The sequence below is a fragment of the Lynx canadensis genome, chromosome C1 (genome assembly GCF_007474595.2).
Source record: "Lynx canadensis isolate LIC74 chromosome C1, mLynCan4.pri.v2, whole genome shotgun sequence".
Lineage (NCBI taxonomy): Eukaryota > Metazoa > Chordata > Mammalia > Carnivora > Felidae > Lynx > Lynx canadensis.
This window is the reverse complement of record NC_044310.1, coordinates 118,703,159-118,726,402: the sequence shown is the minus strand read 5'-3', so window position 1 is coordinate 118,726,402 and position 23,244 is coordinate 118,703,159. Positions and strand designations below refer to the sequence as shown.

The 23,244-nt window shown below is 52.5% G+C and overlaps 1 protein-coding gene across 2 annotated transcripts in view; it reads left to right on the top strand.

Annotated features, from left to right (window-relative positions):
• The window catches only part of MARCO (macrophage receptor with collagenous structure), a 39,769-nt gene that overhangs the window by 5,234 nt on the left and 11,291 nt on the right, over positions 1-23,244 (top strand). Inside the window, exons 2-11 of one of the 2 annotated variants that reach the window (XM_030327664.1) lie at positions 8,363-8,456; positions 9,546-9,767; positions 11,098-11,133; positions 16,157-16,201; positions 16,524-16,568; positions 16,849-16,956; positions 20,369-20,467; positions 20,564-20,599; positions 21,087-21,185; positions 21,278-21,340. In XM_030327664.1, the coding sequence (XP_030183524.1) occupies positions 8,363-8,456; positions 9,546-9,767; positions 11,098-11,133; positions 16,157-16,201; positions 16,524-16,568; positions 16,849-16,956; positions 20,369-20,467; positions 20,564-20,599; positions 21,087-21,185; positions 21,278-21,340 (847 nt within the window). Of the gene's footprint in view, positions 1-8,355; positions 8,457-9,545; positions 9,768-11,097; positions 11,134-16,156; positions 16,202-16,523; positions 16,569-16,848; positions 16,957-20,368; positions 20,468-20,563; positions 20,600-21,086; positions 21,186-21,277; positions 21,341-23,244 lie in introns of both variants that reach the window. The other variant, XM_030327663.1, reaches the window with a different exon arrangement.

The following is a 23,244-nucleotide window of genomic DNA, read 5'->3' as shown; positions in this document are numbered from 1 at the left end:
TTCTGTTGCTTAGGGTTTATTTGCTGCTCTCTTCCAATTTCTTGAGCTAGGACCTTAGCTTATTGGATTGAGACCATTCCTTATTTGTAATGTCAGCCTTAGTGCTGCTATGAATTTCCTTCTCAGTGCTACTTTAGCTGAATCCAATAATTTGATATGTTTATTCTCACTTTCAATCAGTTGTATTTTTAAAAATTTTTATTTAAGGGGTACCTGGGGGCTCAGTCAGTTAAGCATCCAACTCCTGATTTTGGTTCATGGCATGATTTCACAGGTCATCGGTTCAAGCCCCATGTCAGGCTTTGCACTGACAGCATGGTGCCTGCATGGGGTTCTATGTCTCCCCCTCTCTCTGTCCTTCCTCTGCTCTCCTTCTCTCTCTCTCAAAAAAAAAATTTATGACTTTATAGCTCATACATTATTTATTTATTTATTTTTTTATTTTTTTTTTAATTTTTTTTTTTCAGCGTTTATTTTTATTTTTGGGACAGAGAGAGACAGAGCATGAATGGGGGAGGGGCAGAGAGAGAGGGAGACACAGAATCGGAAACAGGCTCCAGGCTCTGAGCCATCAGCCCAGAGACTGACGCGGGGCTCGAACTCACGGACCGCGAGATCGTGACCTGGCTGAAGTCGGACGCTTAACCGACTGCGCCACCCAGGCGCCCCGCTCATACATTATTTAATTTTTTAAAAAATTTCCAAGTGTTTAGAGGTTTTTCCTTGTCTGTCTGTTATTGATTTCTGTTTTGATTCGATTGTCAGGAACCATACTCTGTGCAACTTCATTTCTTTTCCATTTTGTTGGGGTTTGTTTTAGGACCCATGAGATAGCCTATCTTGGTGAATATCTCATGTGTGCATGGAAAGAATGTGTATCCTGCTATTGTTGCATGGGACATTCTATAACTGTTCTTTAGATTCTATTGGTTTATGCTGTTGTTCATTTCTTCTATAGCTTTGCTGATTTTTGATCAGTTTCTGAGAGTGGGATGCTAATATCCCCAGTATTATCGTGGATATATTGATTTCTCCTTCAGTTATATCAATTTTTGCTTCATACAAATGGGAGCTCTGTTGTTTACTTTCTTGGAGATAGCATATGGTTGAGTCATGCTTTTTAATCCACTTTGTCATTATCTGCCTTCTCATTGGTTTGTTTGTTTTTTAAAGTTTATTTATTTATTTTGAGAGAGAGAGAGAGAAAGAGAGAGCGCGTGCACACAATCAGGAGAGGGGCAGAGGGAGAGAGAGAAAGAATCACAAGCAGGCTCCATGCTCCATGCTGAGCCTGACATGGGGCTCGATCCCACAACGGTGAGACCAAGACCTGAGCCAAAATCAAGAGTCAGACGCCCAACTGACTAAGCCACCCAGGTGCCTCCTAACTGACATCTTTAAACCATTTATATTAAAGTAATTATTGATGTGTTAGGGCTTAAATCTGCCATGTTATTATGCATTTTCTCTTTGTTCCTCTGTTTCCCATTACCAGTTTTTCTTATCTTACTTTCCTATGAGTTGCTTGAACATGTTTTAGAATTCCATTTTGACTTATTTTTATATTTTTTTTTCATTTTTTTTCAACGTTTATTTATTTTTTTGGGGGGGACAGAGAGAGACAGAGCATGAACGGGGGAGGGGCAGAGAGAGAGGGAGACACAGAATCGGAAACAGGCTCCAGGCTCTGAGCCGGCAGCACAGAGCCTGATGCGGGGCTCGAACTCACGGACCGCGAGATTGTGACCTGGCTGAAGTCGGACGCTTAACCGACTGCGCCACCCAGGCGCCCCGACTTATTTATATTTTTTTTGTTTGTTTAGTTTATCATTTGAAATAGTTTTCTTAATTTTTTTTTCTGAGCACTCCACTGTACATATATAATTTATCACAGTCTACGGACATCAACATTCTACCACCTTCAGTCAAGTGTAGAAATCTTATTTCCATTAATGTCTTTTGAGCCTTTCCAGTTTTGAAATGTAATCATCTTAAACATTTCCTCTACATGCACTAGGTATCACATAATTATGATTTTTTTTTTTCAAACATCAAATGTGATTTTAAAGGGGCGCCCGGGTGGCTCAGTCAGTGAAGCCTCCGACTTCGGCTCAGGTCATAATCTCATAGTTCGTGAGTTCGAGCCCCACATTGGGCTCTGAGCTGACAGCCTGGAGCCTGGAGCCTGCTTCCAGTTCTGTGTCTCCCTCTCTCTCTCTGCCCCTCCAGTGCTCACGCTCTGTCTCTCTCTCTCTGTCAAAAATAAATAAACATTAAAAAAAATTGTTAAGAAATCGATTTAAAAAAATGTGATTTTAAAAAATCATGAGAGGGGCGCCTGGGTGGCTCAGTCGGTTGAGCGGCCGACTTCGGCTCAGGTCATGATCTCGCACTCCGTGAGTTCGAGCCCCGCGTCGGGCTCTGTGCTGACAGCTCAGAGCCTGGAGCCTGTTTCGGATTCTGTGTCTCCCTCTCTCTGACCCTTCCCCGTTCATGCTCTGTCTCTCTCTGTCTCAAAACTAAATAAATGTTAAAAATAAAAATTAAAAAATCATGAGAGAGATGGCCTAAACACATCTCCAGGTTTACTCATTCTTTTTTCTTCTTCTTTCCTTTTGCAAGTGCTATGCTTTCTGCTGTTATCATTGCCCTTCTGTCTGAAGAACTTCCTTCGGCCATTCTTCCTTTCTTTTTTTTTTTTTTTTAAGATTTTATTTTTATTAAAAAAATTTTTTTTAATGTTTATTTTTGAGAGAGAGACAGAGAGAGAGAGAGAGAGAGAGGTAGCACAAGCAGGGTAGGGGCAGAGAGAGAAGGAGACACAGAATCTGAAGCAGGGTCCAGGCTCTGAGCTCTCAGCACAGAGCCTGACGCAGGGCTCAAACTCACAAACTGTGAGATCATGATCTGGGCTGAAGTTGAGTGCTTAAGCAACTGAACCACCCAGGTGCCCCAAGATTTTATTTTTAAGTAATCTCTACACCCAACCCATAACCCTGAGATTAAGAGTCACAAGCTCCACTGACAGCCAGACAGGCGCCCTCTGTTAGCCATTCTGTAAAGGTAGATCTAGCAGCAATAACTTCGTGTAGTTTTCCTTCATCTGAGAATATCTTTATTTCCTGTTCATCCTTAAGGGATATTTTCACTGGATACAGTTGATAATTCATTTTTCGAGCACATGAAAAATGTCATGTCACTTCGGCTTTCAGATGAGAAATCTGCTGTCATTCAAATCGGTATGTCTATAGGTCATGAGTCATTTTTTCTTGGCTCCCTTCAGATTTTTTCTTTTTCTTTAGATTTTAATTTTCTTGGGTACGTAGGGCTGTTTTTTTTCCCCAGCTTTTTTACTTGTGATGTGTCTTGTTATTGAGTGCTTTGAATTTATCATGTTTGGGCTTTGCTCAGCTTCTTGAATTGGTAGGTTTGTGACTTTCGCCAGATTTGAGAAGTTTTCAGCCACCATTATTTCTTTAACTATTTTTTTCGGCTTCACACTCTGGGACTTTAATGATATGAATGTTATGTGTTTTGTTATTGATACATAGGTCTCTAAGTCTCTTTATTTATTCTTTTAGTCAATTTACTCTGTTTTCCAGAAAGGGTAATTTCTATTGTTCTATCATTTAGTTCATTGATTCTTTCCTTTATCACATTTATTGCACTGTTGAGCCCATCCAGTGAGATTCTTTTTTTAATTGGTAGTTTGAAGTTCTACAATTTCCATTTGTTTCTTTTTTATATTCTCTATTTTTTCGTATATTAAAAAATATGTTTGGGGCGCCTGGGTTAAGCATTGGTTAAGCGGCCGACTTCGGCTCAGGTCATGATCTCACAGCTCATGGGTTCGAGCCCCCGCGTCGGGCTCTGTGCTTACAGCTCAGCGCCTGGAGCCTGCTTCAGTTTCTGTGTCTCCCTCTCTCTCTGCCCCTACCCTGCTCATGCTACCTTTCTCTCTCTCTGTCTCTCTTTCTCTCTCAACAAGAAATAAACGCTAAGATTTTCTTTATTTTGTTGTTTCAAGAGTATTTGTAATTGAGCATTAAAGCCTTTTTGGTTTAATAACCCTCTCCCAAGTCCTTATCAAATAAGTCCAATGTTTTTGACACCTGCCAATTATCTTCTCTCATTCAGGTTGCCATTTCTCTGTTCTTGGTATGATGAGTGGTTTTCCATTGTATCGTGGACATGTTGTGTAGTATGTTAGGAGACGCTGGATCCTTTTAAATCTTCTGTTTTGGTAGAAAATCACATCGCTGGTATCACATGCATTCTGACCCATGTTGTGGGCTGCGGTTCCAATATCAACTTAGTTTTCAGAGCCCTCACTACGCTGTTCCGGTCTACGTTGTTCCCCTGATGCTATGGGTATCCTTGCTGGTTCCCTTCTGGTGCCACCTGCAGGGGCAGAAGGTACTTCCTCAGACTGTCCAGTGGTGCTAGGTGGGGGGTGGAGACATCAAGCCAATAGGGCAGAAGCCACTTTCCTGGGCCTGCCCACCAGCAGCCTAGTGCTGGGTTCAAGGCGGGGTGGGGAGGGGACCTTCTGCACCCACCAAAGCCAAATCTGCCACAGCACAAGGAGCTGGAGAGGGCAAGCCTGGGAACCCTAGTCTATGTACGGATTTTTTTTTTTTCTTCGTGGAGATCTTGTATAGAATTGAAATTTTATTTGCCTCTGGAGCCACATTTTCACTGGGAGTCAAACAATAGAGCTGCCACATTTCTGAAAACTGTTTCCCTAAACTCTTCAGCCAGACTCACCACGGTTTGCTCCGGGGAAGCTCTTTCTAGCTCCCCAGCGGCTTCTTTCATTCTCTCATCTCAGCTCTTCCTCGTTGGGGAGATCCAGTCTGGAGGAGAAACTCCTTCGCAGTTTTCTCTACTCCCTTAGAGCTTAAATGATCGGCATAGACGGTAAAGAATTTATCAGATTGGGGCGCTTGGGTGGCTCAGTCGTTAAGTGTCCATCTCTTGATTTCAGCTCAGATCATGACCCCACCGTTCGTGAGTTTCGAGCCCCCCCTTGGGCTCGGCATTGACGGCGCGGAGCCTGCTTGGGATTCTCTCTCTCTCTCTCCCTCCCCCCCTCTCTCTGCCCCTTCCGTAACTCTCTCTCTCACAATAAATAAATAAAACTTTAAGAAGATTCATCCCGAATCTTATTTAAAAAAAAAAGAAAACTTTATCAGATTATCAGCTCTGTACAAAGTCAGAGAAATGCCATTCCCAGTGTCTAAAATACCTTGCCTCTGTGTTACATGATAGCTCTGTCTGGCTTAAAAAAGCACCCTTGTTGGGGCACCTGGGTATCTCAGTTCGTTAAGCGATTAAGTTTCCGACTTCGGCTCTGGTCGTGATCTCACAGCTTGTGGGTTCGAACACCACGTCGGGCTCTGTGTGGACAGCTCAGAGCCTGGAGCCTGCTTCGGATTCTGTCTCCCTCTCTCCGCCCCCCCCCCCATGCTCTGTCTCCTCTTTCTCTCTCTCTCTCTCAAAAATAAGTAAACATTAAAGAAAAAAAAAGCATCCTGGGCCTGAGTGAACACCCCTGAACTACTCCCATCATACTAATCATGTCTGGTTTTCCTTTCATCATCCTTACTCAAATGCCTTCCACCCCTCTGACCATCTGGTTTGAACATACTCGTATTTTCATATGTTAACTAACTTGAATCTAAATATGTTTTAGAGCCATTAAAGAAAGCTATGTGTCCCCTTGCGAATTTAATTATACTAAAATGTGAATTAAAAAAAAGAAAATATCTATATTTTCCATGCTGGCCCTCATTGCACCTCTGACCTCTCTAACACGTGTCTGAAGCACACTATCTTTCTATTCCCATTGTTTCCTTGGCTTTAGTGCTGTCTGGTTTGTGAGTTCGAGCCCCCGCATCGGCTCTGCGCTAACAGTATGGGTCTGCTGCTTGGGATTCTCTCTCTCTCTCTCTCTCTCTCTTCTCTTTCTCTTCTCTCTGCCGCTCCTCTTATATATATCGTTAAAACAAACATTTTTTTACAAGGGCCAGTGCTGTCTACAAGATTGTATTCATAGTTCCGCCATCCCATCCTGTTAAAAAGCGAGGCCCCCCCTTGTGGCGTTGCCCATCCTTGCCACAATGACACGCTTACCTTAGTCTGCAGTGCGTTCCTGATGCTTTCCCAACACTTCTAACCTGGCAGTTGCTCACTCTGCACGTGCTCAGCGCCCAAACCTCTGCGGCCACTCATTCATCCGTTAATATTTTCATCTTCGCACGTCCGCGTGTGGTCTACACCATTGTGGCCAGAAGACAGCCCAAGAAGCTTCCGGGCTATGGGGGGAAACTGAGACATAAACAAGACACGGTTCAGGGAGATGGATGCCTCATCAAGCGGAAACCCAGGGCAATGTGGGGAGCAGAGTGGGATCCCCCTAACCAGGGAAGTCGGAGAATGCGGTCCTGGAGCAGGAGTTTCCGCCGTGCTCCCCAAAGATGAGGGAATTAGTCCGCAGAAGGGAGGAGGCAGGTCCATGTACTCAGAGGAGATACATGGCTGGAATCAGAAGGGTGTCACCACGAGTGGTCCGGCCTGACTCTTGGGTCAGGGTCCATGTGGGTGTGGGTGTGGGAGGTGTAGCCCCGGGGCACTGGCTGGCAGGAGGTGAACAGGACAGTGGGCAGTGAACAGCCATGGAGGGCTGAAGATAGGGAAGCGACTTGGCCAAGTTGTGTGTTAGAGTGCTCACCGAGCCGCGTGTGGGCCCCCCTTTGGGAGGGGCAGTGCGGGGGACACTCTGTGCTAGACGAAGCGTAACCAAGTGCCACTAACTCAAAACCAACCCAATCAAATAACCACTTCCTCTTGCCTCTGCCAGAGCCATCTTGAGACCACCATGCATTAGACGATGCCAACGCAGAGGCATGTGTCTGCAGGTGGCTGGAAGGATCATCAGCAGAATAGTAACGGTTCCACAGGTGGAAACTAGACGACGCGAGGTTCCTCTACACCGTCACCTACCACAAAGCAAAAAAAAAAAAAAATGTGTTCACCACCCCTGCCTCCCTCCCCTGGGAGGCCACCTATGATCCCTTTTGCCTTCACACCTGCCCTTGGAGTTCATTGCAAATGCATTTTTCCAAGGGTGACTGTCAGTGTAGGTTGATGAGGGAAGCTCAGGCCTTGGGGTTAGATGGACCCAGGGACACATGCCTGTTGTGTTGCCCTAACTTCTCTGAACACCAGGTCTGTACAAAGGGATAATCACACCTACCTTGCAGGATTGCGGGAAGCATTAGACATGATAGAGGACAGTGCCTGGCACCGAGTAGGCCAGCTCCCCACCTTTGGATGCCCCAAAATGGGGAGACAGCTGGAATGGGGAAAACACTGGAGTTAGAACCACCGTGGCCCCTTTTTGTAACACCCCAAACTGGAAACAGCTTGTCAACGGGGACGTTATCTGCAAGAATTGTGGCTCTTGTCTTTAAGGAATATCAGGCAGCTGTTAAAAGAATGGCCCAATCTCTCTCTAGAAAAAGACAAAAGACAAACAAACAAAAGACTGGAGGAATCTCCGTAGAAAATCACTCATTGCAGAAAGCAACGTGCTGTATTATATGTAATATGACATCATCTGCGTAAAATCGAAAGAAAAAACAAGTCCATTCAGCAGGGTACGGGTTTGTCAGTTTCCACGAATAAGCAGGGCGAAGGCCACACCCCAGAACGCCAGCAAAGCTTATGTCAGTGGGTTAGGACGCCAAGGAACTCAGGTCCCCTGAAGTCCCCGATGACAAGATCATTAACCTTTGCAATGCTCTCTATATTGTTTGATAAATTATATTAAGCAGGTTGTGTTTTTATAATTACATAATCTAAAGACAAGGAAAGCCAAAGCCTGAACCTGATTTCCAGATCTGCATCTCACGACCTGATAGGTTTTTCAACTTCTCCGAACCTCACCCACAGTTTATAAAGAGGCAACAAGCATCCTCCTCCCAAAGTTTTGAAATTTAAGTATGTTCACTCATTAATTCATCTGCCGAACGTCTCTTGAGAGCCCTCTACTTCCAGGCACTGGAAGGGGCTTTGGCAGTGAGCCTGGTTTAAGGACTGTACTCTTCCAACTGATGACGTGTGGCATGGGTGTTTGTGTGCCCAGCACAACAGTGAGTGACCGATGATGGCATCTCCTGGCTTGTGGGAAGAGGAGGATCGGGGGAAGACTTGGGGGTAGTGAGACATTGTGTCTTTACCCTCGACCTCACGGGGAGCCCTCTGCTCACACAGAGGGGAATCAGACGCAGTTTGGGGCTCCCTGTTCTCTGCCTTCTACAATAGCCACCTTCTACCGGGGTTGTGTTTCAGATCCAAGTCCAGGAAGAGAAAGGCGGTTAACTGCTTCACGGTCATGGTGGCCATCTACCTGGTTCTCCTCACCACAGGTGCCGGGCTGCTGGTGGTAAAAGGTAAAGAGATCTGGTGCTGTCTGGTGCTTCCTGGGCTGACAAAGGGCTCAGGTTTGAGCGAAGAGCCCTGGGGTCACCTGTGGAGAGAGAGTTCTTAGTCCCTGGGCAGCTACATTGATGGAGGGGGTGGGGAGTGGCCAGGGAGGAGTGTGTGTGTGTGTGTGTGTGTGTGTATGTTGAGAGAAAGAGACAGAGACAGATTGAGAGAGAGACAGAGAGAGAAAGCACATGTGAACCTATGTGTGTCTAGAGCGGTGAACAGTGCGATAACTTCACCCAGGATGTCATGTGCATCTTTCATCAAGGGTCCGCAGCGTCTGGGTGTGAAAGGGCTCTATTGAGCGGATTGTTCATTTTATTTTTATTATTTTTTAAATTTTTTAAATGTTTTTATTTATTTTTGAGAGAGAGGCAGAGACAGAGCGTGAGTTGGGAGGGGCAGAGAGAGAGAGAGAGAGAGACACAGAATCCAAAACAGGCTCCAGACTCCAAGCTGTCAGCACAGAGCCCCATGCGGGGCTCAAACTCGTGAACTGCAAGATCATGGCCTGAGCAGAAGTCGGACACTTCATCGACTGAGCCCCCCGGGGGACCCCCGATTGTTCATTTTAACATGATCTTACTTTCAAAGTGTCCCCAATCCAAATGTTAAGGCCATGAAGCAATTCCACCCGCAGACACTGAAGTCACGCAAGAACATCGTGTGCTCAGCTGTCATAAACATGCGTCACTCGCATATTAAGGTCACACATGATTAGATCACACCAGTACATTAGTCATCATACGTTCACACCCAGAGTATCCAGAAAGGCTGAAGGTTGATCGTAATGCTGTGGGTATATCCCTAGGCCACGCAGGAATATTCTATGACATGTAACGTCATGCCCGGTATAAAGCACACATGTGCAAGATATGGAAAGAGCTCTGTGCTCATGTTAGGTCCTCACAGCACATGACATGTGTGTTTAGTATTCAGGACCCACAGAAGCCATGCACATATGACACAGGAATGTCAGGGACATGCTCACATGCCCAGGGCTTTAATGAGGTCCCTAAGAGAGTGTTGTGGGGTGGGGGTGGGGTGTCCAGTTCTGAATCTTCAGGAGCGGCTCTGGGCCCTGGAGATGCACTTCACCAATGGAACGCTGGCCGCCGAGGACAGCCCGTCCTTCTCTCTGCTCCAGTCAATGCCCATCCCGCGCCTCCCTGGGGGCGCGCTGGGGCTGCAAGTCTTACAGGCCCAGATCACCCAGGTCCGCACCAGTCAGGAGCATCTGCTTCGGAAGGTGGACAACTTCACTCGAAACCCAGGTTTGGCCCCCTCCCCTTGCACCGGGACCCTTCAGAGGATGGAAAGTAGGGGCTGGTGGTTCATGGGCAAGGGGATCTTTGGGCCTGAAAGTCCTTCCCCGGCAAAAAGAGCATTCCAGAACCCAGAGTATGAGACCTTGGGACCCAAGACAAGGGGTGAGAGCCAAATGGATGGGCATGAGGTTACAGCCCCATCGGAGGCTGCAGACAGGTGGGTCAAGAACCTAGGTTGCAAGTGCCCTATCCAAGCAGAGTATGACCTTCGAGAGCCAGGGACCAGAGCAATCGGCCCAAGGCCAGGTCTTAGTCACAAAGCCCACAGATGGATCTAGAATGTTTGGGAAGGTGGGTAAAACACAGAGCCTGGGACGATTCCCAAGACCACTCCCGTGCAGCCAACTAATACTGGCACGTGGCTGGAGAGAGCATCACGGAAGGCACCAAGCCGGTCCAGGTCACGTGGGAACCCTGGAGGGAGGGGGCAGTGGGCCTGCTGGGGAAGTGTGGTGGCTTGGAAGATAGGGCTGCACACGGGAGAAAACAGAGCGGACGGTGGAGATGCCAGTGCCCTCCACCTTCCCTCGGTCTTCCCTGGGCCAGGCGAGGCTGTCTGCCATTGCACCTGCCAGCCTCTGGCTGTGCCCGCACAGGAAGAGCTGATCTGGGCCAAACCGGCTCCTAGGTGTGAACATGACTGTTTGCAGGGTTCACACTGTGGCCCGGAGCTCCGGCTCTTCTGTCTCTGGGACGGGCTCGGCCTTGGGGGCTGATTCCATGACGGTGGTTCTGTGCCCAGGGGAGCACGTGCTGAAAGGACTCAGGGTCCAGGTGGGCAAATCCCTCCGAGGCTACATCGTGAGCGCAGACAGAGGCCGAGCCCTGATGTGAGGAGAGGTGACGGCCGTGGTAGATGGGCGGAGTCCAGGCTTAGCCGCTCAGACACCAGGACCAGCCCTCTCTACGTGACATACGAAGGTGGTGATCCGCACGAGGGGCCCTACCTTTAACCTGAGGCTCTTCCTTCATGGGTTTGGCTCCAAGGTCTTCTGACCACACAGGGGAGACTCCGGGGGTCTCAACCTTCTTTCCACACTTCTGCAGCTCCCAGGGATCTACAGCTCTCCGGTGCAGACCACTACCTGCAACCAAACATCCAGCTTTCTCCAAAACATTCATTCCTGGAAAATACCCGAGCGTTGGGCCCCTGTTGTCCAAATCCCCCATTTCCCCGAAGCCCCTGCTCCTCAGCCCCGAGGGCACACAACCTTCCAGGTCTGAGCTGGGTGCGCCCGCCCGGCCCAGCCTACAACCCTCTCTTCTCCCCTTGCAGAGCTGTTCGGGATCAAAGGGGAACGAGGCGCTCCAGGTACGTTTGTTTCCGCTCTGACCCACGTCGCCCGCTCCCCACAGCCTTCCCCCAGGGGCTCCTAGGCCTGTGCCTTTCTGGGCCTCAACCCCAGCTTACCTCCCACTGGCCTCCAGAGCCCCCCTACAAACTCACTGGTCCTCAGTCGGGTCTGCTCTCTGTTCCCTGACCGTGCTGGGACTCCCAGCCTCTGGGCCTCTACCCTGCTCCTTGCCTGAAATGAGAAGTGACCTCTCCATCCACCGAGCCCAGCCGATTCTAAGCCACCTTTCAAGGCCAGCCCACGTGCATCCCCCCTGCTCCTTCTCCTCCTGGCGTCCCTGCTGCCCATGCAGGACTCCCCCTCTGTCTCCCATAAGCACTGTTTCCAGGGCTGATTACCCAACACCTAGCTTGTCTCCCCACCTTGCCGTGATTGTTGACAGGGCTGCACAACTCGCGTCTCCTAGAGCACCGTAATGACATGGGGGAAGGGGTGGACTGTAACGGGAGGGGCAGCCTCTAATCCCAGGTCTGCTGCTTACCAGCTGTGTGACTTGGGGCCAGGTACTTAACTTTTCTGGACCCCCAGCCGCTCACCGGTGTCAAAACTAAGGGAGACAATTGGGCTCACTCCACAGGGATGCTGGAAGATTCACGGGAAGGGGCGGGCCACGAATGTCTGACAATGGCAAGTGCTCTCTGAGGACAACCCCCTCGGCTGCTTTCTCTTTCTCCTTGAACACACGTGGGTTTCGTTGCACACGTGCGCACACGCTTCATTCACGTCCTACTCCTTTCTGTCACCTGAGCGGTTGAAATTCCACCTGGAAGATAAGGGTACATGGTCTTCTTGGGACAGAACTCCTTGGCTTCAGAATTTTTCACATAATGGCCCAGATCACGCTGCTGGCCAGGAAGAGTTGTGTTGTTTATTTTTAGTGTTTATTTATTATTTTTGATAGAGATATTGAGAGAGAGAGAGAGAGAGAGCGTGAGAGCTCGCGCGTGTGCACAGGGGAGAAAGGGAGAGAGAGAATTCCAAGCAGGCTCTGTACCACCAGTGCAGAGCCGGATGCGGGGCTTGAACCCACGAACCGTGAGATCATGACTTGAGCCGAAACCAAGAGTCGGACGCTTAACTATTTGAGCCACCTGGGCGCCCCAGCTGGCCAGGAAGAGTTTTGAGGCAGCAGCACGAGTGTGCATTGTGTGACTATCGCACCGGGACAAACAGTGGCTCCCTCTGGAGCTGGGTGGCCTTGAACCAGTCACTTAACATTCCTGAGTTCTGTGTTCTCCCCTCGCAGCAGGGGATAATCCCAGGACCTCCCTGGATTGGTGCGAGAATTAAAATGACGAAGGTAAACATGCTTAGCCCAACGCCCAGCTCAGAGGAAGCATTCGATAGTGTCATTGCTGTTATCTGTTGTTACTATTTGCTTTGTTATTTTCTGGGCAGATTGAATGCGCTAATTCCGGGGCAGTCCCGGCCTGATTGAACGTCGTCTCCTCCCCTCCAAGGAGATGCTGTTCCAACAGCTTCTACCGCCGTAGCCAACATGATGGGGGCTTACACCTCTGTCAACCCAGTGGGTTTAGTCTGACGTTTAAAATCTGCTCCATCACCCGCCCCAGGCCCAGTGCTCCAGGAACAAGACACAGAGCCCAGCTCACCCTCAGGGTGGAGAGCGGCCTCCCTTCTGTCCCTCTGTCTCCATCTCTCTCTCTCTGTGTGAACGTACACACAGTCGCTGACATACGGTGCTCCAGTTACGATTTCTTGACTTTACCACAGTGCCAAGTGATACACGTTCAGCAGGTACTGTACCTTGAATTTTGGATTGGATCTTTTCCTGGCTAGCGACGGGCAGGACGACGCTCTCTCTCGAAGCTGGGCGGGGCAGCTCCTGGTCGCAAACAACCACGCCGCTGACAACCACTCTGTCCCCAGACAGCCATCCTGACCCCTCACTTTCAGTACCCTAGCAGGAAGTTACATGACAGGGCCGACACTGCGTTATAAAGTGGGCTTGCGTGAGATGACTTTGCCCAACTGTAGGCTGATGTCAGTGTTCTGAGCATGTTTACGGTGCGTGAGGTTGAGCTGTCACGGGCCGTAGCTAGGCGCATTAATGCATTTTCGACTTAGCATATTTCAGTTTACGTTGTGTATATCGGGACCTAAGCCCATTGCGAGTCAAGGAAGACTCTGTACGTGTATGTATGTATATAATCTCCAGTACTCTCTCTCCATGTCTCTCGAAGCCTCTCTCTGTCTCTGACTACCTCTTTGCCCCTTTCTCTCTCTTCTGGAGCCCAGAAACCAGAGGCTGGAAACTGATTCTAGCAGCTGGAGCTCAGCAATGCCCCCACCACCAGTACCTTCCCAGCGTCCCCCACCACCCTGGCCCACCCAGGGGTGGCTGCAATCTCTCTCCCCTCCCCCCTGGCCTGCCTCGCCTGGCTAGGGCTCCCCAAAGGCACATTTTCCTACAAAGGCCCCTGGTGACCAATAGGTGGATCCCAGAGGACGTTTGGGTGCAGGGCTCAGGATGACCGGTTTGGCCCTGAGGCAGCCTGCCGAGAAACTGCACTCTGGCCCAAGCTTCCAGAACAGCGGGGATGGAGAAGGGAGCTGCACCTAAGTCAAGTTTGGGGAAAGGGTGATGTGGAACCCACCCACACCTCTTTCCCTCCCCTGTGTGTTCCGGACTTTCCAACAATTATTTACTGAAAGCCTCTTAAGGACCAGGCAACGTCCAGCCACTGGGAACGCAGACATAAAAAGACAGACAGAACCCCTGCCCCCAGGGAAGCATGATTTGGTTCTAGCCCCTTCTGCTCTGATAGACTGAGACAACTCCCTAGGTAAGGAGGGCACAGAAAGGGCCTAACCCCGGCACGTGAAGGGGTTTCCCAGAGACACCTAGTGGCCTTGACCTGAGTATGAGCAGAAGGTGTCAGGAAATATGGGTTCCAGACAGAGACCCACATGTGCAAAGGCCCTGAGGTAGGAAGGGGGTTTGGTGAGCGTAGGGAGGCAAAGAAGGCAGACCCACGTGCTGGAGTGCAAGAGAGGAGCAGAGTTGGAAGACAGGATGGGAGTGGCGGGGACTAGGCCGGCCTGGGTCAGGGGAGGTGAAGGGGGCACCCCTAGCTACGTATTTTTGTTGACTCCTCACGCTAACCCCAAGTGGCTGCTGCTATTACCCCCGTTTCACAGATGAGGAAGTAGGCTCAGAGGGACGTTGACTTACTCAAGCTAACTCAGGCAAAGTTGGAGGGGCAGAGTCGGACTCCGCAGCCTGAGTCCCGTTCCCGCCCCGGGGGCCAGGCCACCGCAGCAGAGCTGGTACAGCTTGTGTAGCCTGTGGTGGGAAGGAGCCATATTGACGGGCATAGGATCCTAGGGACTCGCCTCGAAAATTCCCCTGAGGGACTGGACCTGTCCTATCAACAAGTGGGGCACTACTCCTAAAGGGCCAGGGGCCAGAGCCTCTGGCCTTGAGCCCTGTACTCGCAGGGTCTCTGGACTTCTTGCCTCTTTCCTTTGGCTGGTAAGTGTAGCCAAAGCTCACTTTCCCTGGGTTTTTACCGTGTCCCATGACCCCATGTGGTCCCCTGAGGACCCTGTGAGGCAGGTGGTGGCATTCCCATGTGACATGGGAAAACAGGCTAGGCCATGTGAAAGGCTGGTCAGTGGAGGCCAGCGGTCAGAGCCTGAGCTGATTCTCCAGTGTTCTTCCCTGAGATTTGTGTGAGAGGGACCCTAGTCCCCTGCTCTACTTCCTTGCTTCTGCCCACCCCACCCCCCGTCTTGTGCACGTAGGAGAGATATGGCATCATGGGTCCCACCAATCAGACTGGGGTTCTACCCTGAAGTAGAAAGCATGTCAGAGGCCTTGTCATCGTGGTGCCCTGACACGGGGATAGGCTTTGCCATCGGGAGACCTGGAATCTGCCGGCCTCTCTCCACATGTGTGAGCTCAGGCAAAGCCACGCCTCTCAGAAAGTCACCCCCCTCGTGGAGATGTGGGGGACGAGCCACGGCCTGAGTGTTTTTCTCTCATGAAAATTCATATGTTGAAAACCTAATATCCGAAGCGACAGTGTTAGGAGGTGGGGTCTTTAGAGGGGGATTCAGTCCTGAAGGCGGGGCCCTCCTGAATGGGATTCGTGCCCTTATCAAAAGGACCCCAACAAACTCCCTCAGCTCCCCATCGTTGCGTGAGGACATAGCGAGAAGTTAGTGGTCTGCAACCCAGAAGAGGGCCCTCTCCAGAACCCGACCACACCAGCTCTTGGATCTAGGACCTTGGGCTTCCCGCCTGCAGGACAGGGAGAAATGAATGTCTGTCGTTTCAAAGCCACCCGCCCTGCGGTATTTTGCTATAGTAGCCGGAACGGACTAGGACAGGACGTCCCGCGCTCCTGGGATGCTGTGCGTCTCGAGCCTGCAACACAGCCCTGGGAAAGGGACAGAACCGCGCGCAAGGTGCAGCAAAAGCAGGTTCCGTTTATCCAGAGCCTGCCTCCGGGACAGCCCTGCAAAGCTGGCATATTAGCCCCATTTCACTGACGAGCAAGCTGAGGCTCAAAATGAGGGAGAGATTCGCGCGAGGTCTGTGTGACGCAGCCTCCCTCGGGTGACGTCATCGATACGCCTGCGTTTCGCCTGTTAGGCCCTGAGCTTCTTGTAGGAAGGAGCCCTGCCTTTCCTTTTCTTGCCCACACCGTTTGGCCCGTTCTCGGTGCTCAGCGACAGTTCATTGAATACATAAAGGTGTGATAAGTGGCCTTGTCACCCCACCTCGTGGGTTGGCCCCTTGGTGTCTGTGCCCCTCTTCTTCAGGTCTTCCAGGTCAAAAGGGGCCCAGGGCACGTCTGGCATCCCCGGCCTGCCAAGGCCACCGGCTGAGAGGGGGACTGAGGGGACCGAGGCATGCCAGGGAGCCGCAGATATGGGCGTCTGTCTACTGGCCCCGTAATCCTTTTTCTCCTCCTTGTACAGGCCACGTTCTGAATTCCTTTTCCTTTCCAGGCCTCCCGGGACTCCAAGGCCCGCCTGGAATCAAGGGAGAGGCAGGTGGGCAGGGGCTGGGTGAGTGCGCGGGCGGGGGGAGTCAGGAGGCAGGGGCCTGGCTCGTTTACACCCTTGTGTCTAACAACTCAGCCTTTTCTTTCCTCTCTCTCTCTCTCTCTCTCTCTCAATCTCTCTTTTTCTTGCTGTTGTGAAGGGTGAATGTTGATACCGTTGGGGTGTCTGTGCGTGTGTGAGAGACAGAGAATGAGACAGACCGAAGCCCCTCCCCTCGTGCTGGGCCCTCGTCCCCTCCTACAGGTTCTAGAACGTCAGCTGACGGAAGAGCCTGGAACACTGTAACTAATTCTTCTTTCCTTCTCCGCAGGCCTCCAAGGACCCAGCGGCGCTCCAGGGAAACAAGGAGCCCCTGGTAACGCGTGTTTCCCCTGCCTGGGCTCAGCCCTGCCTTGGCTGAGGTGCTGAGCCAGTTGCCCAGGTCCCCCCTCCCCACATCCCCACCCACAGCCCCAGAGCCCACAGTCCTCTGCTCTGGAGTCTTATGACCTAACATCCCCTGGACTTCTTCCAGAGGCCCCTTTCTTTTCTTTTCAAAACGCCCCCTGCCCCACTGCTGAACAGCCCGTGGGCGGCTCCTGAGTCCTCCTTGGGAGGGCGGCGGGAGCCCATCTTGTTGGCCATTCTCTGCCCAGGCACCCCAGGACGGCAAGGAGAGAAGGGCAGCAAAGGTGATGGGGGACTCGTTGGCCTGAAAGGCGAACCTGGGGCTAAAGGAGACAAAGGAGACCTGGGCCTCCCAGGTAAGGGCCGGGTGGGGGTGTTGGTGCTTGTGGGGGAGGGGCTGAGGGGGAGCTGAGTCCCGACCCTCTGTAAGCATGTCTGTTTGGTCCCACTGAGGGCAGGGCTGTGCTCTGCTTCCCCCAGGAGCACACGTGTGGTCCCATCCATCCAGGTGAGCAGAGGCCAGGAATGGAGAGCTGAGAGTAGCATGGGTGGGGGGAGACACAACGTGATGCCAGGCACAACCGGTGACAAGTGAGGACACAGGCCATGCGACAAGCTCTGAGGAGAGGACGGCGAGGGGTGGCAGTGGGACGTGAGGTGGGCACAGGGCAGGAGGGGAGACGGCTGGCAGGGAGGGTGAAGGGGTTGATTCCAGAAGCAGGTGCTACGTCAGAACCATTTGGGGCCCTTGCTCAAAGTGCAAGAGTCTGTGTTTCAAAGGCCTGGATGATTCTGACGCCGGAAGTCTGGGGGGCACGCTCTGAGAAGCACTGCCCCAGGGGCTCCGGCCACGACAGAGCACTTTTCGCGCCCCTTGTCGCTTGGCCTCTGGAAGCCCCCTCGGGTGGTTGTGGGGTGCAGTAGGGGGGGATGACGGCCGTGCGGCTAGAAGGCTTGACGTCGCCCCTGCTCTGCACCTGTCCACGTGTGCCTCTAGGCAGGTGACTTAACCAGCGGAGGCTTAGTGTCTTCATTTCCGAAAAGAATGGCCATTAAAATGATAATAATCAGGGGCGCCTGATTGTTGAAGTTGAGCCTCCAACTTCAGCTCAGGTCACGCTCTCACGGTCTGTGAGTTCGAGCCCCTCATCGGGCTGGCTGCCGTCAGCGCAAAGCCTGCTTCGGGTCCTCCGTTCCCCAACCCCCCCACCCCTCCTCCACTCGTGCTCTCTCAGGAATAAATAAACATATATATAATAATGAAATTATGCATACTTTGTAGGGCAGTCCCTAGAGATCATGTGTTCAAACTCTCTGCCACATGGCTAAACACTAAACAAATGATAACCGTCCATATTAATGGTGTTAGGGATCCCTTAAGGTAGAAAGGGAAGGACTTCAGTTCTAAGGTCAGACACATCTGGGTCCTCGTATGGCTCACTAGCTGGGCAACCTTGGGCAAATGACTTGACCTCTCTGATCCACAACTTACTCAGCTGTAAGAGGGGGATAATAAAAGCAACCTTTAATAAGGATTGAGTTACAACTGGAGTAGAAGACATAAGATGCGTGGCACTGTACCTGCGAATAGGAGTTATTCACATTATCAGATACTGGGGTGCATGCATCAGGAAGAGGGCCCTTACAGGCAGGTGTCAGCCATCCTGAAGAATGAGGAGCCGTGATCAAAGGTCTCAGGAGAGCCAGTTGTGCTGAGATGACCGGGAGGGTTGGGAGGGGGGGCATCTGTGCACCCGGCGGATGGTTAGACAGTTGACCTCTGACGGCGATTCCAAAGGCTGCTCTCCGTAGTTCTCTATGTAACAGGAAAGGGAAGCCCAGACTTTCTCAAGGTGGCCCTGCCAGCCCCAGGGGAGGGGGTGACAGCCAGCACTTTTGCCTGTGGAGTCTGCGCCCTACTGTTTTCCCTCCCACACTCATCCAGTGCCCCAGATTTGCAGATACCCGACACCAGGGTGGGGCCCCCCGCCCGCACTCGGCCCGGAAAAGCTGTGGTTGGCGAGGGGAAATGCGAAAGTTTCAATTCTTCAGAAATCAGGACTCCGACCCACCCCTCCTCTTCCCAAATTTCCTCTCCCAAGATCGCAAGGTCTCTTTCACCCGCTGTTTTCCTAAGCCCCTGCTGGCAGACAGGGCTGGCACGAGGGGCCCCGCTCCAGTGGTCCTGAGGCTTTGTGGTCTTTGTCCCCGCCAAGGAGTAATGTCCCTGGGGAAGGGCCAGGGGACAGGTGCGTTTTCCTCACCTTGCCTTGAGCTGTGATGGCAAAGTTCTGACACCAGACGGCAGCTGATGTTCGTCTGGTGGGGCTAGACTCTGGGCCTTTCACCGAGAACGCCCTGCTTCCCCAGGCCGCCCCCTTTGGTGGAGACACGGTAGTCATAGCCACACACAGCCACACACAGACTCGGCCCAGAGCACGCTCCGAAATCCTCGGGCAGCCTAGGGATTCCCATAACGCGGTGGTTCCGGCCGGCCCGGGGCAGTCGGGCACCAACATATTCCTCCAGGGAAGTAATTCCTAGTCCCATCTGCCGAATGCCATTTGTCCCTTCTGCCGAAGCCCACACCTTGAATGAGCAAGGATCGCCTTCTTTGGGGCTTGCCCCTGAGGCCATAAGCGATCTCAGCTAGAACCGAGTTCTTTCTGATTGTTTTGTTTCCCATCAGGGAATAGTCATCCTTCAAGTATCTAAACCACCTGAAAGAATCTGCTTCCTGAGCCTTGCCCCTAACGTCACCCCACGCTTAGACCAGAAAGCTTCGGTTGACCCGTGACTCTCCCCCCCCCACCTCCCGTCCCCCGCTGCTTCAGATCTCTCTGTCTCCTTTCCCAACGCACAGGAGGGAAGGCTGCTATCCCTCTGAGTCCTCCCAGCTCTGATATCGGGAAGATAGTGGAGTGGAGCCTTTTAACCAAATTCCATCCCAATAAGCCTGTCCCAGGGCTGAGGGAGCTGCCAGGATGGGACTTTGACTAGCTCTGGGAACACCAGCCAAGCCAGGGGGCCGCGGATGAACAGACCCAGCCTGGCACGGCTAGCGAGGGTGTGCAGCCCGCTCGGGAGCCAAGCCCGCAGACTGGGAAGAGGTTGGCAGCCCCCATGTGAGGAGCCTCCCTCAATTGATATGCGCCATGCAGCCGCAGAAAGGAGGAGGGAGCAATGGAGGACCGAGGAGAGGACAGGCTGGGACAAGCCTCGAATGCTGATGACAAGTGGAAAATTTGAAACCTTGGGCACCAGGAAAGGCTGTGGCTGGAGCACTGGCAGGAGTCCGAGCTGCTGCAATGTTTTCCTCTCCACTCATGCCTTCACGTTTCTATTCTCGGCACTTGGGATCGGCATTCTGGAATATTCAGGTTTCAGTTGGGGAGGCTTGAAAAAAAAAAAAAAATTCCCCAAATGCAGACACTAAAATGAGCCGGGCAGCGCTTAGCTCCGCCTGGGCTGTGGTCCCTCCCAAGGGGACCAGCGTGCTGACCAGGGTCCTGAGAGCCTGGCTTCTGTGCCTTCGGCTGCACGCCAGCCGGGCCCCGTGACTTCGTCTATTTCTCACGCGTTTCCATCTGGTCTCTGGGGCAAGATGGTGTGCTCCTTGAGGCCAACCACTGTATCTTCCACTTCTGGGAACCAGGTAGGCGGAGCCCAAGGAGTTTGAGTTTGGATTTTGGGTGGGACAGCGTCATTGGGACCTGGCGGCCGGCTGTGTCCTCCTCCGTGCCTGACCACAACTCCCTGGTTTTTCAGGAAGCAAGGGAGACGTGGGCATGAAAGGAGATACAGGGGTCATGGGGCCCCCCGGAGCCCAGGGGAGCAAAGGTGACTCAGGGAAGCCAGGCCCCCCAGGTAAGAGGCCGTCCACCCGCCTGTTCACATTCCCTTTTTCTCTGGCAGGCTGAGCTAGAGGGGAACAAAATCCCTAACAGTCCTTCTTCATTTTAGGTGCGGCTGGATCTCCTGGAATGAAAGGAGACCAAGGTAAGAACTCTGGGGATCCAGACATCATTCGAGCTGCTACTGTCCCTGGGCAAAGTCAAGTCCGGGACACGACTCCACGGTCTTTAGATTCATTGTAGCGTTAACCCAGAGCGCGTGGGGGCTCTCTGAAAACCGGGCCCCACCTGGGAGGAACAGGCTTGATTGGCATTCCCCTTAGACTACTTCGCCGCAGTCCGCCACGCAGGGGTGTGGAGCCCACACCCACGACCGGGGTGTCTAGGGAGTCCGAGAGCCCCAGGCACTGCAGAGTGATGGCAACGGTGAACACATGGGTCAGGCTGTAACTTTTCTCCTACTAACTGGGCTCGCTCGTGGCTTCTAAAGGGAGATGTGGAAAGCTGCCCAGGGAGCATGCACGCTGATAGGAGGTACACGTGTCACAGCCGAGAAGACAGACGAGCCGAGGGGCGGGCAGCCAGCCCTCTGCCGACCACCCCCAACCTTGCAACTGTCACTTAACTTGCAGGACAACCTGGAGCGCAGGGTCTTCCCGGCTCTCCGGGCGCAGCGGGATCCCCAGGTGCCAAGGGTGAGCCCGGCAGCGCTGGCCCCCCCGGGCTGACAGGTGAGGTCCTCGGCCCTGCCGTGGGCATGGGGAGTGGTGTCTGAAGAGCCACAGAGCCCAGCCCTCATGCTCTCCGGGCATCTGTTGTACAGGACCACCAGGGATACCCGGGATGCCAGGAGCCGACGGCATGAAGGGAAGCAAGGGGGACTCAGGTAACGGAGGGTGTGGGTAGGGGGTGGACGGGGTGCTGGGTGCATAGGGAGGAGCACTGCCTCAGGGGGCCCCCCAGAAGGAGGCACAGAGTCTCCTGTGCTCTGGCCCCTGAGGCACCCCGGTTAAGGACACTTCCCTCTGTCGGGGCCCTTTTAGCTCAGAGCCCTAGGGCTGTCCTCTCTCTGCCCAGCATCCCTGAAAGGCCTCAATGCCATGACCAAACCTCCACCATTAAAGAGAAGAGAAGGGCAGCTGGCCCTCGTTGTCCCCTGGCCTGCCTTCCGGCTGTGTGCATAGTTTCTATTCTCTCCTGCTGACCTGCAGGGGGGCCCCCAGGGTCAGGGCTCTGAATGTGGGCAGGGGGTGTCAAGAAACCCCTTCCTGCACGTTGTCCCAGAGGGACTCGGGCTGGGAGGAGGGACCCGCGTAACCAAACTCACAGTGACTACAGGATGAACCTTCATGCCAAATTCGTCTAGGTTACAAAGCATCAAACCAGTGTGGTCTGCTTTGCGAACCCCCACGCCAATTTTGTCGCGTCCCTAAGTCTGAGCGCCTACAGTGGTCTAGAAAGTGTGGGCCACTGTGTTGGGCGCTGGGTCACCATGATGCGTAAGACCTGCTTCCTGCCCTCACACATACAGGCTGGGGCAGGAGACAGGCACACAGACTGTTGCCAGGTTGTGCCAGGCACACTGTGTTGTGGGCTTTTGCATGGAGAAGTGAGACGTGACAAATGCCCTTTAGAAAGCCAAGCGCAGCCTGGAATGTGGTAGCAGCTCAAGGTTATGGCTGTGGACAGCCTTCCGTGGCTCCATCCTCCGCCCGAGCAGAAGGTCCTGCCGGGTTAGACAGCCCGATGCCCTCAGGCAGAGTGGTGTACAGACCCACACCAGGGGCACGTCCTCTCCGTGCTCGCTGATCAAGTGGTTGACTGATGAATGGATTGATTCCTTAAACAAATGTGACTTCACTCAGCTAACTGCTTCAGTCTCACAGTGTCCCCTGTCTGGCAGGGGTGGTGAAAGGCAGCGTGGTCCGGGAGTGATGTAAGAGCTTGAGCTGAGTCTCATGGAATGAGTGGAGATTGGCCATGGTGAGGAGGGCATGGGAAATCTAGAGAGCGGGAACAGAGCAGGCGAAGTCACAGAAGAATGAGGGAGGGCTCTGTAGGCTGATGTCCCTGGCATTTAGGGTTGAGATGTGAGAGAGGGTCAGGAGCTCTGGCCAGAGGGATTAGCGGCACCACCTCCTGGCTGGCCCTGGACTCTGGGCCTTCAACCATCTGGGCTTTTCTGAAGATTAATAGGAGCCGTGGCGCAGGCCGCTGTAACACCCACTGCCCTTCCAGTCCATCCAGCCCCGGAGTCAATTTCTTGTTTCTGGACTATGTGTCAGTGTGGACAGGGGACCTGCTCCAGGATGCCACCTGAAGGCAGCCAGCAAGGTTTCACCTTCTGGAAAGGCTCCATCTGGGTGTGGGGGTCAGATGCCCCTGACTTGTTGGCTGTTTCCTCCTGATCATATATATTTTCATCTTCCCTGGTCCCAGATTTTAGGGGGTCTGAATTTAGGGCCTGAGGCTGCCCTATCCCTGAGGTTTTTGTTTGGCTTCATAGTGATGATGGCTTTTATCCCTTGGCTATAAGCAATGAGTCTCTGTCCCCACCTGTCCACACCCTTCCCCCACTGCCAGACCAACGGTTCTTAACTAAGCAAGGGTATTAGGGGTAAAGCATGGTTTTACGCACAGGGAACACTGCCCACTCCCCAGCCCCCAACTTGTGTCTCCCACTGTCTGAGGGTAGGGAATTCTGCCCTGTAGTCCCCGTCCTGGGAGGGTTTACATAGTAAAAGCACCTCTTGATAATGAGATTTTGCATGACAACGCAGTGGGAGCGGC